Source organism: Lepidochelys kempii, chromosome 27 (genome assembly GCF_965140265.1).
Source record: "Lepidochelys kempii isolate rLepKem1 chromosome 27, rLepKem1.hap2, whole genome shotgun sequence".
Lineage (NCBI taxonomy): Eukaryota > Metazoa > Chordata > Testudines > Cheloniidae > Lepidochelys > Lepidochelys kempii.
In genome coordinates, this window is record NC_133282.1 from 19,635,005 (window position 1) to 19,652,577 (window position 17,573).

Genomic DNA, 17,573 nt, shown 5'->3' on the forward strand with positions numbered 1-17,573 from the left:
TGACAAAGCCCTGGCTGGGATGATTTAATTGGGGATTGGTCCTGCTTTTGAGCAGGGGGTTGGACTAGATGACCTCCTGAGGTCCCTTCCAACCCTGATATTCTATGATTCTATGATTTTATGAGAGCTTGTGGTGCTCAGGAGCAAGCAGGATCAGGTCCTTACTTTAGATCGCTTCTCGGAACTAATATAAGGATGGCCATATTGGGTCAGGACAATTGTCCCTCTAGCCCAGTATGCAGCCTTCTGACAGTGGGCAGTGCCAGATGCCAGACTAAAAAAACTTGCTATAGAGTTTGGATAGAAAACAGTTTATCTTGCTGTCTACCTTCCAGCTGTCCCAATACTATCCGTGATCAGCAGTTCCCATGTTATTCCTTGTTTTCCCTTATTCTTGAAAAAATAGTTGTTCAGGATCTTCTCTCCAATATCCTGGACAATTCCAGACAGTGTTTTGCTGTCGCCATATGTTATGTGTCTTGGCAGCTTCTTCATTTATCGTTGTGCCAAAAATATTTTTCATGTGCTTAAATGTATATGCTGTGGGCTGAACCTCTCATTTCCATATCTGTATTACATAGTGCAGATTTGTATTATGAACTACAATCTACTTGCTGCAGCTCAGTTATTTATACATGGCTTAACCAATTTACATAATTTTTATTTAGGAAATTGTGGCAACCTTTCTTCTAGATTTCATCTCAAGTCTGTTTTGGAAATGGCCAAAATGCTAAGTAGTAAAATCAACCTAAACTATACAGTCTTCTTGCATAATAAAAAGGAAGGGCACCTTGTTTCTCCACTATGGCAGCTGCACTGTGTAACATTGTCCATTCATATAGCCCCTTCCACATAAGCATTTCACCTTAACAAAATTAATTTAGCCTCAAAATCCTCACTGTGGAGAAGATATAGGAAGTATTATCTCCATTTTGTAGAGGAGAAAAGTGAAGCACAGGGAGAAAATTACTTTGTAATCACAAAATATCTTCCTGTGTAAAGTATTTCCAATAATGAAACAAATTTAACAATGAGAATACTTGTTATGCAATGTATAAGGCACCTGTGGAGCTCACTGCCACATGGTATCCATAAGGTCAAGAACTTACAAAAGTTCAAGGGAGAGACATTTACACTAGGTTAAAAAAAAAAAAAAGGAGAAACTATGTCAGCCTTCATGCTTCAGGACATAAACTAACAATTTATTGCCAAAGCTAGGAAGGCTATTTGCATCATTTGTCCATTTTGGGGATTTTGGCACCTTTCTCTGGCGCTTTTGGTATTGGCCACTGCCAGAGACAGGATGCCAGAGCAGATAGCCTCCTAGCCTGATCCAGCATTTCCTATACTTACTTCTTATTTTATGACAGGAATGTCCCCAAACAAAGTGCTGAAGCACTAAAAGCACCACAAAAATAATATAACATTATGGTTATGATTAATGAATGTATCATCCTATAACTTTCACTGACAAACCTTTCTTGGAACTGTTTTGAAGGGATCAATCCTGCCCTGAGGTTGGTATCACCAACACGCTTTGCTTGCCACCATGTTGGATCATCCTGGCTCACAACTTCTAAGATGTGTCTTCTCTTAAATGGCAATCCTGCCTCCTGACAGGGAATGGCTTTGTCCTCTTTTGGATTATAGCAGAAGAGTGCCCTCATAAATACCTTTAAGAAAAAAATAACATACTCTTTGCCGTTTGTCCCATGTAGAATTTTAAAGCACTTTTAAAATGGCATTTCCACATCCCTAAATATTATACAGATTATATGTGGTTTCATACTGAAGTGGAGGAGTATCAAGCTACACTTACATACAAATTTGATTTGCTCACTACTGTAGAAAATGTGACTTTGATAGTACCTAGGAAAAAGAAGTAGTGTGGTAGCACACCAAGGCCCAAAGAAGGACCGGGGCCTCACTGCACTGGGCACTGCACAAACATCTACTCAGACAGTCCTAACTGAAACCATCTTTGTCTAAATAAGGACAAAATATAACAACTGGCTAGAGGGAAAATAAGGAGAGGGGCTAGGGAGGGGGCGATATGGTAACAGTAATGGAAACACAAGTTTGTGTAGATTAGCTATTTATTTATAAAAGTTATGCGATTCAGTATCTACAAAACTTTTTTTGTACTACACAAATGGACACCAGATTTAGAAGAATCTGTAGCATGCAACCTGCCAGTCATTATTAGGCATCTTACTATGGTCATAAGAGAAATGGAGCTTGAAATATATTTGAAAGGATCTAAAAGTGGATTTGTGAATTGATTATGAGAGGGTACTCCATGCATGTGGAGCTGCCAGGAAGGAGTCCTTGAAAAGGATTAGCAGACACTGGAGACTGCAATTGTTGGGCTGGTTCATGACCAATATAGACAACTGGGTAAGAACACAGGAGGTTTAGTCATGAAGAGTTTTGAAGGGGAGGACCTGAAGTTTGCATTTATGCAGTGAAGAAGTTGGAGTCAGTGAAGGGACCTCAGAGTTAGTGGGGTAACACTGTCAAAGCTATGTGCAAGGAAAATGGCAGCAGCATTTTGACTTGAGTGGATTTCAAGAAGGCCAGAGAGGAGGTGGTTACAGTTCTCAAGGTGAGAGATGGTGCAGACCTGGATAAGAGTTTTGGTTTTATGGAGCAAGAGAAAATGCTAGATATTGGAAATGCTACAAGGGAAGATGCATCAAGAGTTAACCAGACCCTTAGTTTGTGGTAAGATAAAGTGTAAATCTACCCATTCTAGCCTGTTGTGCACTACATGTTCTACTGTGCACTTTGAAATTGGTGTAAATTAAAGTGCACAAAGAAACTTTGAGTGCACAGCAGCAAGGTCCACATGGCCACTTCATGTGCGACAGGCTAGCACAGAGTAGATTTGTACCGTAGCTTGTCGCAAAATTAGTGTTCATATGCAGCCTGGAATCTTCCAAATTATTTCTGTTTAGCAAAAATTTTCTTTCTGAGAGTACCATATTATTCCTTTAGATATAAATCAATTTAGGGTCTCATTTTGCAATTGGTATTTCCCAATGAAATCAGCAAGAGTCTTCCATGCACAAGAACTGCAGAACTATGCCCTAGATTTTTTATTTATTTATTTATTTTTAAAGAGAGATTTCAGATGGGTTTCATACCTTGCTGTCCTTCAGACGATCTTCTTCTTTGATGGCCGGAATTATTTTTAATGTTATTGATCCCTGAGACTGAGCCTGAGAAAAAGAGAAAAATACATTTCTTTCAATTGAAATAGTACAAAGAAACGCTGCAGCACACTCTGATTCAGTTTCTGGTGCCAGTGAATTGTCTGATCATCTCAGCCTTCACATGCCAAACCAAGGCATTCAACTTTGAAAAGACACTTTTTTAGCTTTATGGTAGTTACCATGATGCCCCAAAGATGTCAAGTGTATATTCTGTTCCTTTTTATCCCTTGTATGTGTTACCCTGTGCAGTATCCTCTTAATTATGGAGACCTGTATAGTGACTCCCAAGCTAAGCCTATATTGAGGCTTGCACTAAAAAATCTCTCTTCATATTTAATTATTACATTTAGTTTCCAATTTAGACACAATCCACAGGATAGAACAGTCTGTCTTTTTAAAGTACAATATTGACTAATTTTTGCAGATAAAATTCAAAAAGGTTTTGTCATGTTTTCTATATATTTTTTTCAAGTCCGTCTAGTTAAATAACTACTGTCCCCAGAAACTCTATACTTCACACACATTCTAACTTCATCTCACATATAGGCCACTTTTGAAACTTTAAACACAGCTATTCCCTTTAGTCAGCAAAACCGTTTTGATGTAAAACAAAATTAGCTGGTTGGCTGATCAAAGCAGTTCCATCTGCCTCCCTGACCCATCAGCTTCATTCCTCACAGAGACCATGATGAGCCAAGGCACAAGAGGGGATACGAGAGCGGTGGGAGAGAAGGTTCTCTTGGGGCAGGGGCCTTGTGGAGATGAGCAGGTATGTGAAGGGGTAGACATACGCAGGGCTTGAGAACAGGAGGGTCTGAGTAGGGATTTAAGCAAGAATGTGTTAATGTCATAGGGGGTGAGGAGAGAGGTTTGCAGCTGTGCAGGAAGCCTACATGAGACCCATGCCTCTGAGATGAGGCTTCGTTCAGCTCCCTAGCACTCCACATTATGAATACACTGCATATATTTTAAGGATATATTTTTTTAATCTGCGATTCTCATGTCATGAACCAATCATAAAAGAGAAGCTCTTGGTCAGAGCCATAGATAACCTAGGTTATCATATTCATCATGTTCAGAATCAAACTCGAAGTTTCATGCAACTTTCTTAACTTTAAAACTGAAAGTTATTTATTTGATTATAAACAGTTGGAATAAATTCATAAGCTGGAATAAATTCATAAGCACATTGTAAAGACAGCCCAATTCTGTCCTCAGTTATACCTGTGTAATATTATTAAATGAGGGACAAGGGTCACCTAGCTACTGCTTTAACAAGCCTACTTGGTAATAATAGATCTCAAAGTAAAAATAAGAGCAGACCAAAATCTGACTAATTTCTTCTGGTCGTTTGTGAAGCACAGCAATCCCATTGACTTCTTTTAGCTCATCTCCAACATGGACAAGACCTAAAAACAAAATAACTATATTAGAACTAATACTTAGCCTGCTAAGCTGCTGCTCACCTATTACCCACACCCATGTTAACCGTATGTACGTCATGACTTTCCATACTAGTCCTGTACTCTGCCAACATTGCACCTTACAGTCTCCTGCCCTCACACTACCTGGCATTCTTCAACAGTAACCCTAAAAATCACCTAAAATGGCAATGGGGAGAGAGAGGACACTGCAAACCATGTGTCCCATGGTAATGGTCAGGAGGAAGCTTAGTGTCTAACCACACTGTCTGTGTACTGGACCTGCAATGAGGGACCATTTTTACCAAGCTGTTTTGGTACACTGCATCTGTGTCTGAATCCCCTGTCTGCACTTCGGACATTATACTGGAATTGACTTGCAAAGATGGACAACTCTTATAGAATTAGAAGATAAGCTGCTAATTCTTCATGCTGAAAGGCCTCTGCTGCTGTGAGCTATTTATAGACAGCTCTACACAGCATGGTCTCGGAAAGTCTAATGGGCTAAATTTTGAAACTATAACCTAGAGCGAACCATAAAGGGTTTAGCTTTGCTCATGCAGTCCAGTTTTGTACTCCTAGTAATGTCAGCACTAGTTACTGACCATACTAGAATTTCACAACAAAACAAACAGCCAGCAGCTCTCGATCATACCAGAGGAACATCTCTCTCCATCTGTTTTAAAGTGGAATTCCCAATGACGCCAGTGGGAAGTTCTGCATAGAACTGGACAGAATGATATGGCTCACAATCACTATGGGTCCACACATAAACATTTAGTATGTCTTACTGATTTATGTAAAATACAAATGACCTTATTTCTTCGCTGACGTCTACCTTTTACAGGAAGACTTAGTACTAACAATAGGATAACTGGGTAGACACTCTTATTTCAAACTGGTATTTCTACAAAAGAATATTTAGAAGTTCTTTGAAAAGGGTCAGCACAGTAGCCTTGGTGTGTTACATCAACAGTATTCGGAGCTGAAAGCACACCAAGGTTCTGGGTTAAAAGTAAAAAAAAAAAAAAAAAAAAAAAAGCAAGGAGGCTTTTTTAAGTCAAAATTTGAGACTAGTCTTCCTCATTCTATTGGCAGTTTTTATCCTATTAACCATATTACAGAGAATCAGATTAAAAAGGTGCATTATTGATGTGAAGCGGAAATGCTAATGGCACTGTTTTATCCCCTTCACAATAAATGTCTTATCAGATTATTTTAATATGAAAAATGCTAATAAGAGACTAGAAGAAAGCTGTAATTTGCTAATATTTCTTCATCATAGTAATACATTAGCATTGGGATTGTATTACTATTGTATTAAATAGGACAAATTATAACAAAAATTAATGACACTTCAATACTTTATTTGCTATGTATAAAATCTCCATGCAAGCCCAATTCAGATCATTTAATAAATTCTAATAGAGCTGCCTCTAAGAAGTGCAAGGTCAAATATATTAGGAATTAACCCTGTGGAGACTGGAGACATGCTGAATAAGCATTTATTTGGATATCTGTAGGGTAAATGTCAGTATTCAAAGAGCTAGCTTTGCTGGTGAGTAACCATAGGATTTCATTAGAAATTATTAGAACCTTTTTACAAGTTTTAAAATGTAGTTTATAAATTGTATTTTGAAACTGCTTTTATTCAGAAACCTACCACTGCGGTCAGCTGCACCACCTCTCATGATTCTCGCTACAATCACAGCCCCTGTATGCTCATCCCTTCTGATGGTGGCACCCTGAAACATAAATAATAAACCAGGATAAAGCATTTATTTAGAGCACATTTAATGGCAAAATAATGAAAAAGCTGATTAAATTTTGAAAAATTGAATTTGGTCTTTTCGTATGGGGAAAACAATAAGTAAATTTTGTCTTCCTTCGTAACTAATTTTGCTATCAACCCAACTTGTGTTTGGACACTGCTTTTATATGATAATCAGATGGGTGAGTACAACTGCAATCCCTTCTACCACTCTACTCTGTGCTTATTAGGCCTCAACTGGAGTATTGTGTCCAGTTCTGGACGCCATATTTCAGGAAAGATGTGGCTGAATTGGAAGAGTCCAGAAAAGAGCAATAAAAATGGTTAAAGGTCTAGAAAACACTACCTATGAGGAAAGATTGAAAAAATGTATATTGTATTTGGGAAATAGTATATAAGTGATGACTGTTTTGTAATGCAGAAGCACAAGGGGAAGAATTGGGGTTGAATGCACAACCTTAACTTTTGCTTCTGGACTCTTTAATATAGCTTTTTTTTTTTTAAATGGAATTTCCTGGTTTGTTTTTTTTAAAAGAAAAAATTTAAATTTGAAATATTTAGTCAGACCCTGTACTACACAGTGTAAGTTCCAGGAGACATGGACTTACTGAATGAACTTTATAGAAATGAAGAAAGAGCTTAGTGTGTTATGCTGTGTACATTTTCAGTTGCCAAAGTTCACTGAATGAGACAGTTTCATATGAGCGTTGCTTCATGTACACCTTAGGAGATGCCCAAATTCAATAGCTGCATAAGCCTTGTAAACACGTATGGTACAGCCTTTGCTTAGAATGAAATTCACTCCTGTTTTCTTACCTCAGGGAAAAGCTCCTGCTGCAGAAAGATACTGGATAGCAGTAGGAAGCTACCAGAGCCTTCCCCTGCCCCAAGGAAAGGCTCCTGCAACAGGGCGCTGGTGGAGCAGAGAGTCTTTCCCTGTGGCAGAAAAAGGCCCAGGCAGCTCCCTGTTGCAGAAGTCTTTCCCTGTACTGGGGAAAAACTTCAGCAGCAGGTCACTACAGTGCTAAAAATAGCAGTGTAGTCAGGGAGATACCCCTTGAATTAATAGAGACGGGTCACGAGTATCTTTACCCTAGTAGCTTAAGCAGTGCCTCATTATCTATACTGCTATTTATACTCATGTTGGGGCGGGGGAGTGTAGTTTATGTACTCTACACGCTGCCGAAAGGAGTACCCTATACATACCAACGGCTCTTTATTCTTCACTAGACGAACAATTTTAACGGATTCTTCATCAAAATCATCATCAATATTGTCTGGCAGAGGGGGAAGGACTGGGTCAAAGTTCTTCTGGGCAACAGTATCATGTACTACAAGCATTGCCTGTACAATAAGAAAAAAATAAAAGATTAAAATAGTTCAGGCAAAATTGAGAAGGATCCCATTTCTCTTATTCCAGACATAAGAGCCAGTGCAAAAAGAGCATGTCTACTTTGGTGAAAATCCATGTATTATTTTCTTGGCAAGCATAAACTATTTCTTGTCTAAAAGAGTACAAAGGTTCACAGCTAACATAATGAGTTTCTGCTCTGCCTGCTTTAGTGAAAAAGGAAGCTAAAGATCCAATTTGCGTTAAAAAGACACCTGCATACTCAAAGAAAGAATCCTGAATATTTCCTCTTCCCTTCACCTTTAAGGGCCTGATCCTGTACCTCCAAAGTCAATGGGAGTTTTATTATGGACATCAGTAGGAACAGGACCATGCACTAACTGAAAGCGAGGGATGATAAAGAAAGTACTTAACTGCTTCTCAAGTCACCCTTTAAAATGATCTTGCTTGTGCAGATTTTTGTGTATAATAATGCTTTGTCTTTTTTGCAGGCAAATCCTTTACACTTTTCATCTGCACCAGTCATTTGCTCTTCCCTGGAATGATCTAGCCACAGAGGCATTTAGCATTAGAGAAAAGAAATTGGAAAGACTGCATTACAGGGTTTGTCTTACATCAATAAATATTTCACATAATGCATATTTGGAAGCTCAGATGACAACCAACCATACAACTTTATTGGGAGTCTACTGGTATATTATAATATCACATTCTATGGCTACATTTTCTTTTCTTTTTTTAATTTAACTTTCAATAGCACAGGGGTCGGCAACCTTTCAGAAGTGGTGTGCAGAGTCTTCATTTATTCACTTTAATTTAAGGTTTTGCATGCCGGTAATACATTTTAACGTTTTTAGAAGGTCTCTAAAAGTCTATATTATATAACTAAACTATTCTTGTATGTAAAGTAAACAAGGTTTTAAAAATGTTTAAGAAGCTTCAGTTAAAATTAAATTAAAATGCAGATCTTATGATCTTATCAGTTTAGTGCAGTGGTTCTTAACCTGGGGTGCATGCACCCCTTGGGGGTGAGAGATGCCCTTTCTTGGGGTGCGAGACATGCGAGATTTCTTTTAGAAGGTAAATCATTGAAAACACAAATTAAGCACAGGCACATAAGTACAACTACTTTGTTTCATCAAACCTATGTATTTATTAACATTATACATTTTTAATGATTACTGTAATATACAAAAAAATTCAGTTTTCAAGTTTTTAAGCTAATTGTGGTATAATTTTTGATAAGGCCTGCAGAGCCCTGGGCTGGCTGCCAGTACCCCAGGCCAGCAGAAGGGCTGAGCAGGGCCGGAGGCCCGGACCCCGGCTGGCAGGGGGCCAGGCAGCTGGAACCCCAGACCAGCAGTGAGGTGAGCGGGGCTGGCAACTGGTATCCCAGGTGGCAGCAGGCTGAGCGGGGCAGATGGCCGGGACCCAGGCTGGCAAGGGGCCAGGGGCCGGAACCCCAGATTGTCAGGAAGCTGAGCTGGGTGGCGGATAGAACCCCAGACTGGTAGCAGCTCACTTGCTGCCGGTGTGGGGTTCCGCCAGCTCCTGCCAGCTGGGGTCCCAGCCGCCAGATCTGCTAAGCCTGCTGCTGGCCGGGGATTCCGTTCACTCAGGCCAGCAGCAGGCTGAGCGGGGCCGGCAGCCGGAACTCCAGACCGTCAGCGGGCTGAGCAGGGCCAGTGGACAGAACCCCAGACCAGTGGTGGGCCGCTCAGCCCACCACCAGTCTGGGGTTCTGTCTCCCAGCTCCTGGCCGCCGGCCCCGCTCAGCCTGCTGCTGGCCTGGGGTTCCATTCACCCAGGCAGGCAGCTTGGCTGAGCGGGGCTGGTGGCCGGGACCCCGGCTGGCAGCAGCATGCCAGTAAAAATATAGTTCGCTACATTTTGATTTGTGGCCAAAATGTCTTGACTAGCTTCCAAAGAAGCCCAATTGAGTTAACGTTTGTCAAACATATCGCAATCTTGAAAGGGAAGGAAGGTGCTTTGTAAATGCAAAATCTGTATTTATAATATTTAATTACTGCTGTCCTATGATTATTGAGCAGCCAAATAAAATCCACCAGCTCCCGCCCCCCAAATTAATAGGTTACAGCTGGGCCTGTAACAACTTTTCAACAAACTGAAGTAAAAGTGGAGAAGGGGTTCTTGAATAATAGCAACTGAAATAGAGTCATGACCATGAGGCTCCACAGCTTCTTCTAACTTATTTTTGCAACACTGTCAAAAACAAAACAAATGGTAGAAGAGAAATAACAGTTCACTGGGCTCATCTACTCAAGCGCTAATGCACAGAACCAAAGTTTTGTTGCTTGCAGTCCAGTTTTTAAAGTAACTAAGATTTTAAACGGGCTCTCCCAAATAGCACGTGAGCTCTGGTAATTTATGCTCTCCCACAGCTCCAGGGATCCTGCACTGACTGAGACAGATGAGTTAAAATAAATTCTTCAGAACAGTCATGAGCCATAATAAACTCCATGGATTAACAAAGAGAGGCCAAACAGGATTCATACTTAAGAGGTCTGCAGTGTGGTGGTGAAGATGGATTATAGTGAGCAGAGGGCTGGTGGCGGCAGTAAGATAGGGACAATGCTCCCACCTTCGAAAATATGTAGGAGGGAAGGATAATGACCCTTTCTGCATTAGGAACCCCACATGCCACAAACCCCTGGTCTCCTCGATCTGCAGAAGGAGACAGATTCTGCACACATCTTAAAATGTCTAGGAATTAGAACCCCAGCCCTGCAATCCTTAGGAAGCATATTTGGGGTCTCCCCCTCCTCTTAGGTAATCTTAGTTGTAACTTGCCCTTAACAATATTTTCTGTCTGGGAATCATGCTGAGAATTGCATTGCTTAAGAGTATGTGTTTTACCCGAAGATGTGGTGTTGACAATAGCTGAAGCAGCTCTTTTTCTTCATTATTCACTGGTGTAGTTTGCAACTCTTCAATTACCTTAAAAAGTATTAACAAAAGAACATAAGGCAATATATTTGCAACTGGATTTTCTGGTCAACGTTTGTTAATTTCTGTCATGTTTCCAAGAAGCAACAGTAACTGAAATATGCATTTAAAGGCAATTTCAATAAAATATGCATGTATCCTGAAAGATATGCATGCCTCTAACCTGCTTTATTATGTGTATATTATAGTAGTGCCTGAAAATGGACAAAAATTGAGGCCTTTAGATGTAAACCCTATACAAATACACCAACACCAACTCTAAGTTGATTAACTAGCCTTTACTAGTACATTGTCATGGGGATCTGATAAATCATTTCAAATATTCCAAATACTTCCAGGCTTTCCAGTACATGATTACATCCCCAGCTAGAGCAGTGGTTCTCAGCCAGGAGCCTGGGACCCCCTAGGAAGGCCGTAAGCAGGTTTCAGGGGGGCCACCAAGCATGGTCAGCATTAGACTCACAGGGGCCCAGGGCAGAAAGCCCAGCCCCACTGCATGGGGGCTCCAAGCAATTGCCCTGCTTGCTACCTCCTAATGCCGGCCCTGGCTTTTATATGCAGAAAAACAGTTGTTGTGGCACACATGGGCCTTGGAGTTTTTATTGCATGTTGGGGGTGGGGGGCTCAGAGACCAACTTCACGTACCACTGAAGAGTGACCTTCCTGATCAATTATAAATGGGTACAGATGAGTTCTATCAAGTTTTCCTAAGCCAGAAAGATGTAAGCTGTGATGTTTCTCCATTCTCTTCAGTGTTTATACCATGCTCATTACTGCAATACCACAAAGCAGCCAGAGAGACTGTTTAACTGGCCCCTGCAGGATTCCCATTTTGTGAATGGGAACCACCAGGTGGCACAGAATCAATGTAGGGTGTGTAGCCCCCTGCTTCTCAGCAATCCCTGGATACCAGAACTCCTCCTTGAGCCTCTAGGCAGCCAAGCACAACTTAGAGAAGCCTTGGGGCTGTTCTAGGTTGTGTACTAGGACTGGCCCAGGATCGGGGGGGAGGGATAAAGGTGATTTAGATCCTCCTTTTACACTATAGCCCTTTCCCCAGAAATACACTGAGGACAACTCTGGGATGGCCCAGGGCCTGCCCTGTATACCTTATGACGGTGGGGAAAAAACTGACAAGAAGATCAATATTATTCACTGATAGCTCCAACCTGTGTATTTAGTGGGAAAACAACAGGAAAGAATTCTGTAGTTTTATGCAACTTAGTTTATTGAATATATTTGTTAAATAACAGTAAAACTAAAAGAGGTGTTTTAAGTTCCAAAGCTAACAGCATAAATGTGGAAACCTCAATTTTTTAAATGAATTATTTGAAGGTCAGTTATTCTTTTACTTCCTTGTTTCAGTGTAAAAAGTTGCTGAAAGTACAATTGCCTAAAGCAGAAGAATGGAACACAGGACTTGCCAGACTGGATCAGACCAGTGTTCCATCTAGTCTGGTATCCTGTCTCTGACAGTGGCTAGTACTGGCTACTTCAGAGGGGAAAAACACACAGTAGCTAGTCTTGAGATATTGTCTCCAGGGAAAAGTTTCCTGCTAACCACCACTAGCTAGAGGTTGATTTATACCTTGAAACCTGAGGACTTATATCCTTGCCAAAGCTGTTGTTTTGTAATATTTACTGTTATAACTCAGGATATTTTTCTTTATCCATATAAATGGACAATACTTTTTTGAGTTATGATAACATCTTAGGCTCAGTAATATCTTGTGGCAGTGAATCCCACAGTCACAATTGCTGTGAATTCTGTCCAAATGCTCCCTCAAATCTTCCTTTAGGAGTCTGTGTAGTCATGTGTAGCAACAGAAACAGGAATCAACTTTTTTTTAAAAAATCTGAGTTGTGTTTTAGTTCAGTCCGGGCAAGAATAACGTCAGTTGGAGACTTTTGGTTCTTTAGTATGTAACTTAAGCATCTAAGACATTAAAAAGAATTTACTGGACAAACATACTTACATCCTCAGCTAAAGCTGCTGCACTATGTAAAACAGGAGTTGGGCTCTGTCTTTCATAATGGCGGAGCTTTTCATGAATCTGAAACACAGGTGTTTTCAGGTAAGTGACTACAAAGGTCAAGAATTTCTGATTTTTTTGATACTGCAACATATGGGAGGTCATCAGCTGAAAGTCCTATTGCTGAAACCAGAAGGATCTATATCCAAAGGAACTATCATCAAGGGAACTAATGCATGGGAGATTTTCAAAGGTGCCAGAGGGTTTTAGGAGCACAAAGCCCAATTTGTGCTCCTAAATCCCTTATGCCTCTTTGAAAGAATCTCCCTCGCAGCGTAGCTTGGAGGAAGAAAAAGAAGACTTGATTAATGTCTTTGGCCTTTTGCCTTAAATAATCATCTAACAGCTATGTGTTAGTACTCTGCCCATATTCAGACCTCGGTGATCAGACTTACAGCAGGATCAAATCACTACTTTGGTGGATATACTCATCAGTGATGATGGCAAATCAGCAAAGAAAAGGATTTAAATGAACATTCTAATATTACTTGTGTGTTAACTGGCATTACTAATTCTATAGTGGTACTCTTCAAATTAGTCTTCTGGACACTTTTTATTAGTCCATGATGCATATTTTTATATCAAAAGGGCATATTCTTTTGTCAAATATCATAAGTGTTAATGCAGTGGTCCCCAAACTTTTCAGGGTCATGCCCCCACTTAGCCCTGACCGCCCCCTCCCCAGGAGCCAGGGCTGAGAACGGAGACACAGCCGGGGGCCAAAGCTGGGGGCGAAGCCAGGAGCAAGGGCCGAAACTGGGTGGTGTAGCCTCCCTGCTCCCTAGGGAGGCTGGCCCATGCCCCCTATGCCCTCCCAATGTTCTTCCATGCCCCCTAAGGGGGGCACACCCGACAATGTGGGGACCTGTGTGTTAATGAATGATCCATGTCAAGAGCAGAATAGTCCTGCTCATATTTTTGCTGCTGTTAGTTCTGTAGATGGGAGAATATCTTGTGAAACTGAGGTTCCATGGTTTAAAGGAAAATTCTGATTATTATACTCAAATGTTTTCATTACTGGGCACTGATACTTGCATTTATCAATTAGTTAATTGACAGTACAAAAAAAAAACAAAAAAAACCTCCAAATAGAGAAAATTATTATTTTAACAAGGAAAATATCAATTATGTGACAAAAGAATCCCCCCTTCTGATTCTTAGTGATGGCAGCTTTCTCCAGCTTCAAAATGACATTCACTCAAAACTAGGCAGAAATTTCATTTCAGAGCAAGCAAAAAAGAGTAATTTTCATAGGATATTGTTCATGTTTGTTGATTTAAAGTTACTTTAATATACGTATTTTCTCTGTTCAGTTTTCTCTTCTATGTAAAAACAAGTAAGCCTTGTGGCAAAGAAATCAAGAATACTGAGAAATACAGGCCACAAAGAAAAGGAAATTTTGTGAAATAAACATTTACCTTCATTAGATAACTCAGACTTTTTTCACTGAAGACATCTCTAAGGAATCCCATTTCTTCTTTGTGATTTGAGTCAGGTCTTAGCTGGGATGTCAACAGGGCCAAAGTCTCATGCAATCCTAAATTAATTGCAAAATGTACAGAACAAAAGCTTTGTGGATAACTAATATCTCTTATCTGAGTTCTGTTATTGCATTGTTTATAATTTTATTTGACCAGCACAATAAAATTGTGCTTCTGATAATTAAGATTATATGAGATTTATATAATATAAGATTATATTAAATGAGAGTTGCATCTTATTTCCAATCATTGCTCTTGATTTTCAACTCCCTTCTTAAACAGCAGATCTCACATGAATTTTCTACATGTGCCAAAACCAGCAAAGGCAGAATCCACTGATTCTAAGACTGTAAAAATCACAACTAGTAAAATTTTTCTCCCTATGTCTGATGTTTCCCTGCATTCCAATAACATTGAGATTTCTTTGAAATACCCAATCACTCATCTACATTATATCTTGGACCTAAGCTAGAGTAACCCACTTGCTTGCATTGCAGCATTGAGAGGTGTAAATAAGGAAAGAAATAGTATGAAGGATCCATCTTTTGTTGATGTGGACACAGCTGCAAAAAGATAAACACATACATGGAATTAAGTGGAAGGTCACAACTTTTATTAAACTTTAACACAGGGGAGGGGGACACTACCCACTCATTACTCATACTGTCCTGTACCAGGCATTTAATTTGTTTCAGTGTAAGGGTTACAGGGCTCCTTACCATATAAACCTACCCCAAGTTACAGGTTTCCTCTGCCAATCTGGCAGGACTCAGCTGTCTCTGAATCCTAGACCCACCCCCACCCCATGAAAGAGACAGAGGGCGCAGAAGGGAGGGGATCTCAGCTTGCAAAAGGGCAAAAGGTCTTACCCTATCCCATGAGCCCAAGGCCCATCACCAAAATCCCAGGTTTTTTAGCTCTGGGAACCGTTGGTTATTCTCTTAACTGCACTGGAAACTGGCCCCAAGTTGCAACGAACAAACAACTCAACCCAAGTACCACAATTAGGTATTGAGCACATTCCTACTTAACCACTATGGCTTGAAGGTGCTGCGAGGAAAGCAAAAAGATCCCACCTGGAATGGAGCCAAAAGAAGTACCACAGGGCCCCTCCAGGTTAAACCCTGGGAGGTGGGAAATGCTGGATAAGCTGCACCCATCCCCACAACTGGCCAATGGATGCTTGACTCCCAGGGGAGAAGACACTTGGTGTTTCTCAGCAAGTGTCTCCCTTCCTCACTGCTGGGCCTGTCCCCTTTCACCGCTGGCCCCATCAAAGTCCCCCTCTGTTGAGGCAGGTGGGTGGCATTTTTTGTGTGGAGGAGTTACCCACAGAGCTAGCTTAGCATTCAAGTTAGCAGTAACGCAAGGAACCTACAGGCCTATATCCTGTAAGGCATTCCCTTAGGCAATTAGCATAAGTCTTTGAGGCCTATGAGCCTTAGCATAAGTAAGTTGCTCAACAGTGACCCTGAGTTTTGGGGAACTGGGAACATTGTGCTGGAGGGGGGAGTTTGTACAAAACAATACCAGGAACACTGAACTGATACTAGGCTTGAATATTTTAGGATAAAAATGCTGGCAGATGCTTAACCATGGACTTGCCTTGGCAACAAACTAATGTACATGATAAGTTAAAATAATTAATATACTAACCAATATAGGATAAGGATACCTCAACATTATTAGGGTGAAGAAGTTCAATATGGGCAAAGGAAGATGAGCATTTGTATGAATATTCATGGAAAATATCAGGCCCTATAATAGACCAGACCACCATGTCAAAGAGATCTGGACCATCGAACTTATTTGGCATGCCAGGGACAGAGGAGATGACTGCTTGTCTCTTACCACCAGATTCCTAAGGTTGTGAGTATATGTAAGGAACGGTAAAAAATATCAGTGTCACTTTATATTACTGCTATCTTTGTATGGGGTTTGGAGCAGTTGTGTCTTTAAGTAGTTTTATTAGCCCAATGAGTAAAGTTTTGCTTTGCCCTCAGAGTGAGTGTCACTGTTGTGCACATCAGTGTCGGGTTGGGAAACCCGAACTTGATAACTTTGCTTCTGTTGTGCCTGATTCTGGGACTAAAACCCCATGATCCCCAACTCTTTGAATTAGTAATTACTGGGAAATTAATAATAATCAATAACCACTAAAGAATCAGGCAAGGGGGGACTCTGTGGGAATGACTACACTGCAGCTGACAGCATGCCTCCTTTCCCAGATAGACTTGTGCTAACTCTGCTTGAGAGCATGCTAAAAATAGCAGTGTGGACGTTGCAGCGGGGTTGCAGCTTGAGCTAGCAACCGGAGTGCAAGCCCACCCAACCCTCTAGGTTTGAGCTCAGGTGACTAGCCTGAGCTACCACCAATGCAGCAACACCCATACTGCTATTTTTAGCACACTACCTCAAGTAAAGCTAGCATAGGTCTGCCAACCTGGGCTGGGAGGCAAGCTTCCACTTGCAATATAGACATATCTCATTCAAACAGCTAATGGGTACACCTAGTGCCCACCCTACCCAGTTTCTTGATGATTCTGGCCCAGCCAGCAGAGTCACCCTCCCTAGCTCTAGTAAGTCTGCAGTCCATTAGCTGTTTGAATGTGATTTCCATTGTAGGCAAGCAGGCTGGCAGGACATGCTCTGAGAGTGGAACTAATGGAAGAAGGAGGAGGAGGAGGAATTTATAAATCGGAAGAATGGGAGCCATGAAAAACTCAGTGGTGAAACAGTGCAAACGCAAGGATGATGTGCTGTGAGGACTACAGTCCAGGGATTTTTGCCAGTTTTAGATTCAGATTGCAGGCTTCTTTACCTCACTGGAGAAGAACATTAGAATTTCTGCAGGCTGTGCAAATTGCAGACTGTTGCTGCAGAGATTCAAAGGGAGTTTGAAAGAGACTGTGGAGCTATCACTTGTTTCCCAGACTTTGAGGCGCTTGTGTGTCCTACAAAGGGTTTGGACACCGTTCCACAGACAGAAAGGTAAATCCTCCTAGAGAAGACTCCTAGGGAAGTGTACACAGATATGTGCATTTCAATTTGTGATAGTATCAAGTACTAAACTTAGGGGAAAAAATCCTGCATGTGTTTATCTTTAAAGTAATAAGTAAACTCTTAAGCATTCATATATTCAGAGATTTAGTAAACATTTTCCTTTAGAGATTGTCACTCTCCTATCTGATTTAATTCTGGACAATATATGTAGACAGAGTTCTGAAGACTAAGCTCTGGTCTGTACCATAGCAGAAAGGTAAGTTGAGACACAGGAAGGGGAAAGAAATACCATACCGGACGTTTGCATGCTGCCTTCCCGAAACCCATTATG

The 17,573-nt window shown here is 40.8% G+C and overlaps 1 protein-coding gene across 9 annotated transcripts in view; it reads right to left on the bottom strand.

Annotated features, from left to right (window-relative positions):
- MPP3 (MAGUK p55 scaffold protein 3) overlaps positions 1-17,573 on the bottom strand; it is a 111,553-nt gene that overhangs the window by 38,151 nt on the left and 55,829 nt on the right. For 7 of the 9 annotated variants that reach the window (XR_012156383.1, XM_073325893.1, XM_073325892.1 and 4 more), the window contains 8 exons: positions 14,177-14,295; positions 12,702-12,779; positions 10,636-10,716; positions 7,614-7,751; positions 6,300-6,381; positions 4,539-4,624; positions 3,147-3,221; positions 1,477-1,673 (listed from right to left, as the gene is read on the bottom strand). Coding sequence is in view for 8 of the 9 variants with exons in the window: in XM_073325893.1 (XP_073181994.1) it covers positions 1,477-1,673; positions 3,147-3,221; positions 4,539-4,624; positions 6,300-6,381; positions 7,614-7,751; positions 10,636-10,716; positions 12,702-12,779; positions 14,177-14,295 (856 nt within the window). In the remaining variant the exon portion in view is untranslated. Of the gene's footprint in view, positions 1-1,476; positions 1,674-3,146; positions 3,222-4,538; positions 4,625-6,299; positions 6,382-7,613; positions 7,752-10,635; positions 10,717-12,701; positions 12,780-14,176; positions 14,296-14,721; positions 14,803-17,573 lie in introns of all 9 variants that reach the window. The other 2 variants (XM_073325895.1, XM_073325894.1) reach the window with 1 other exon arrangement.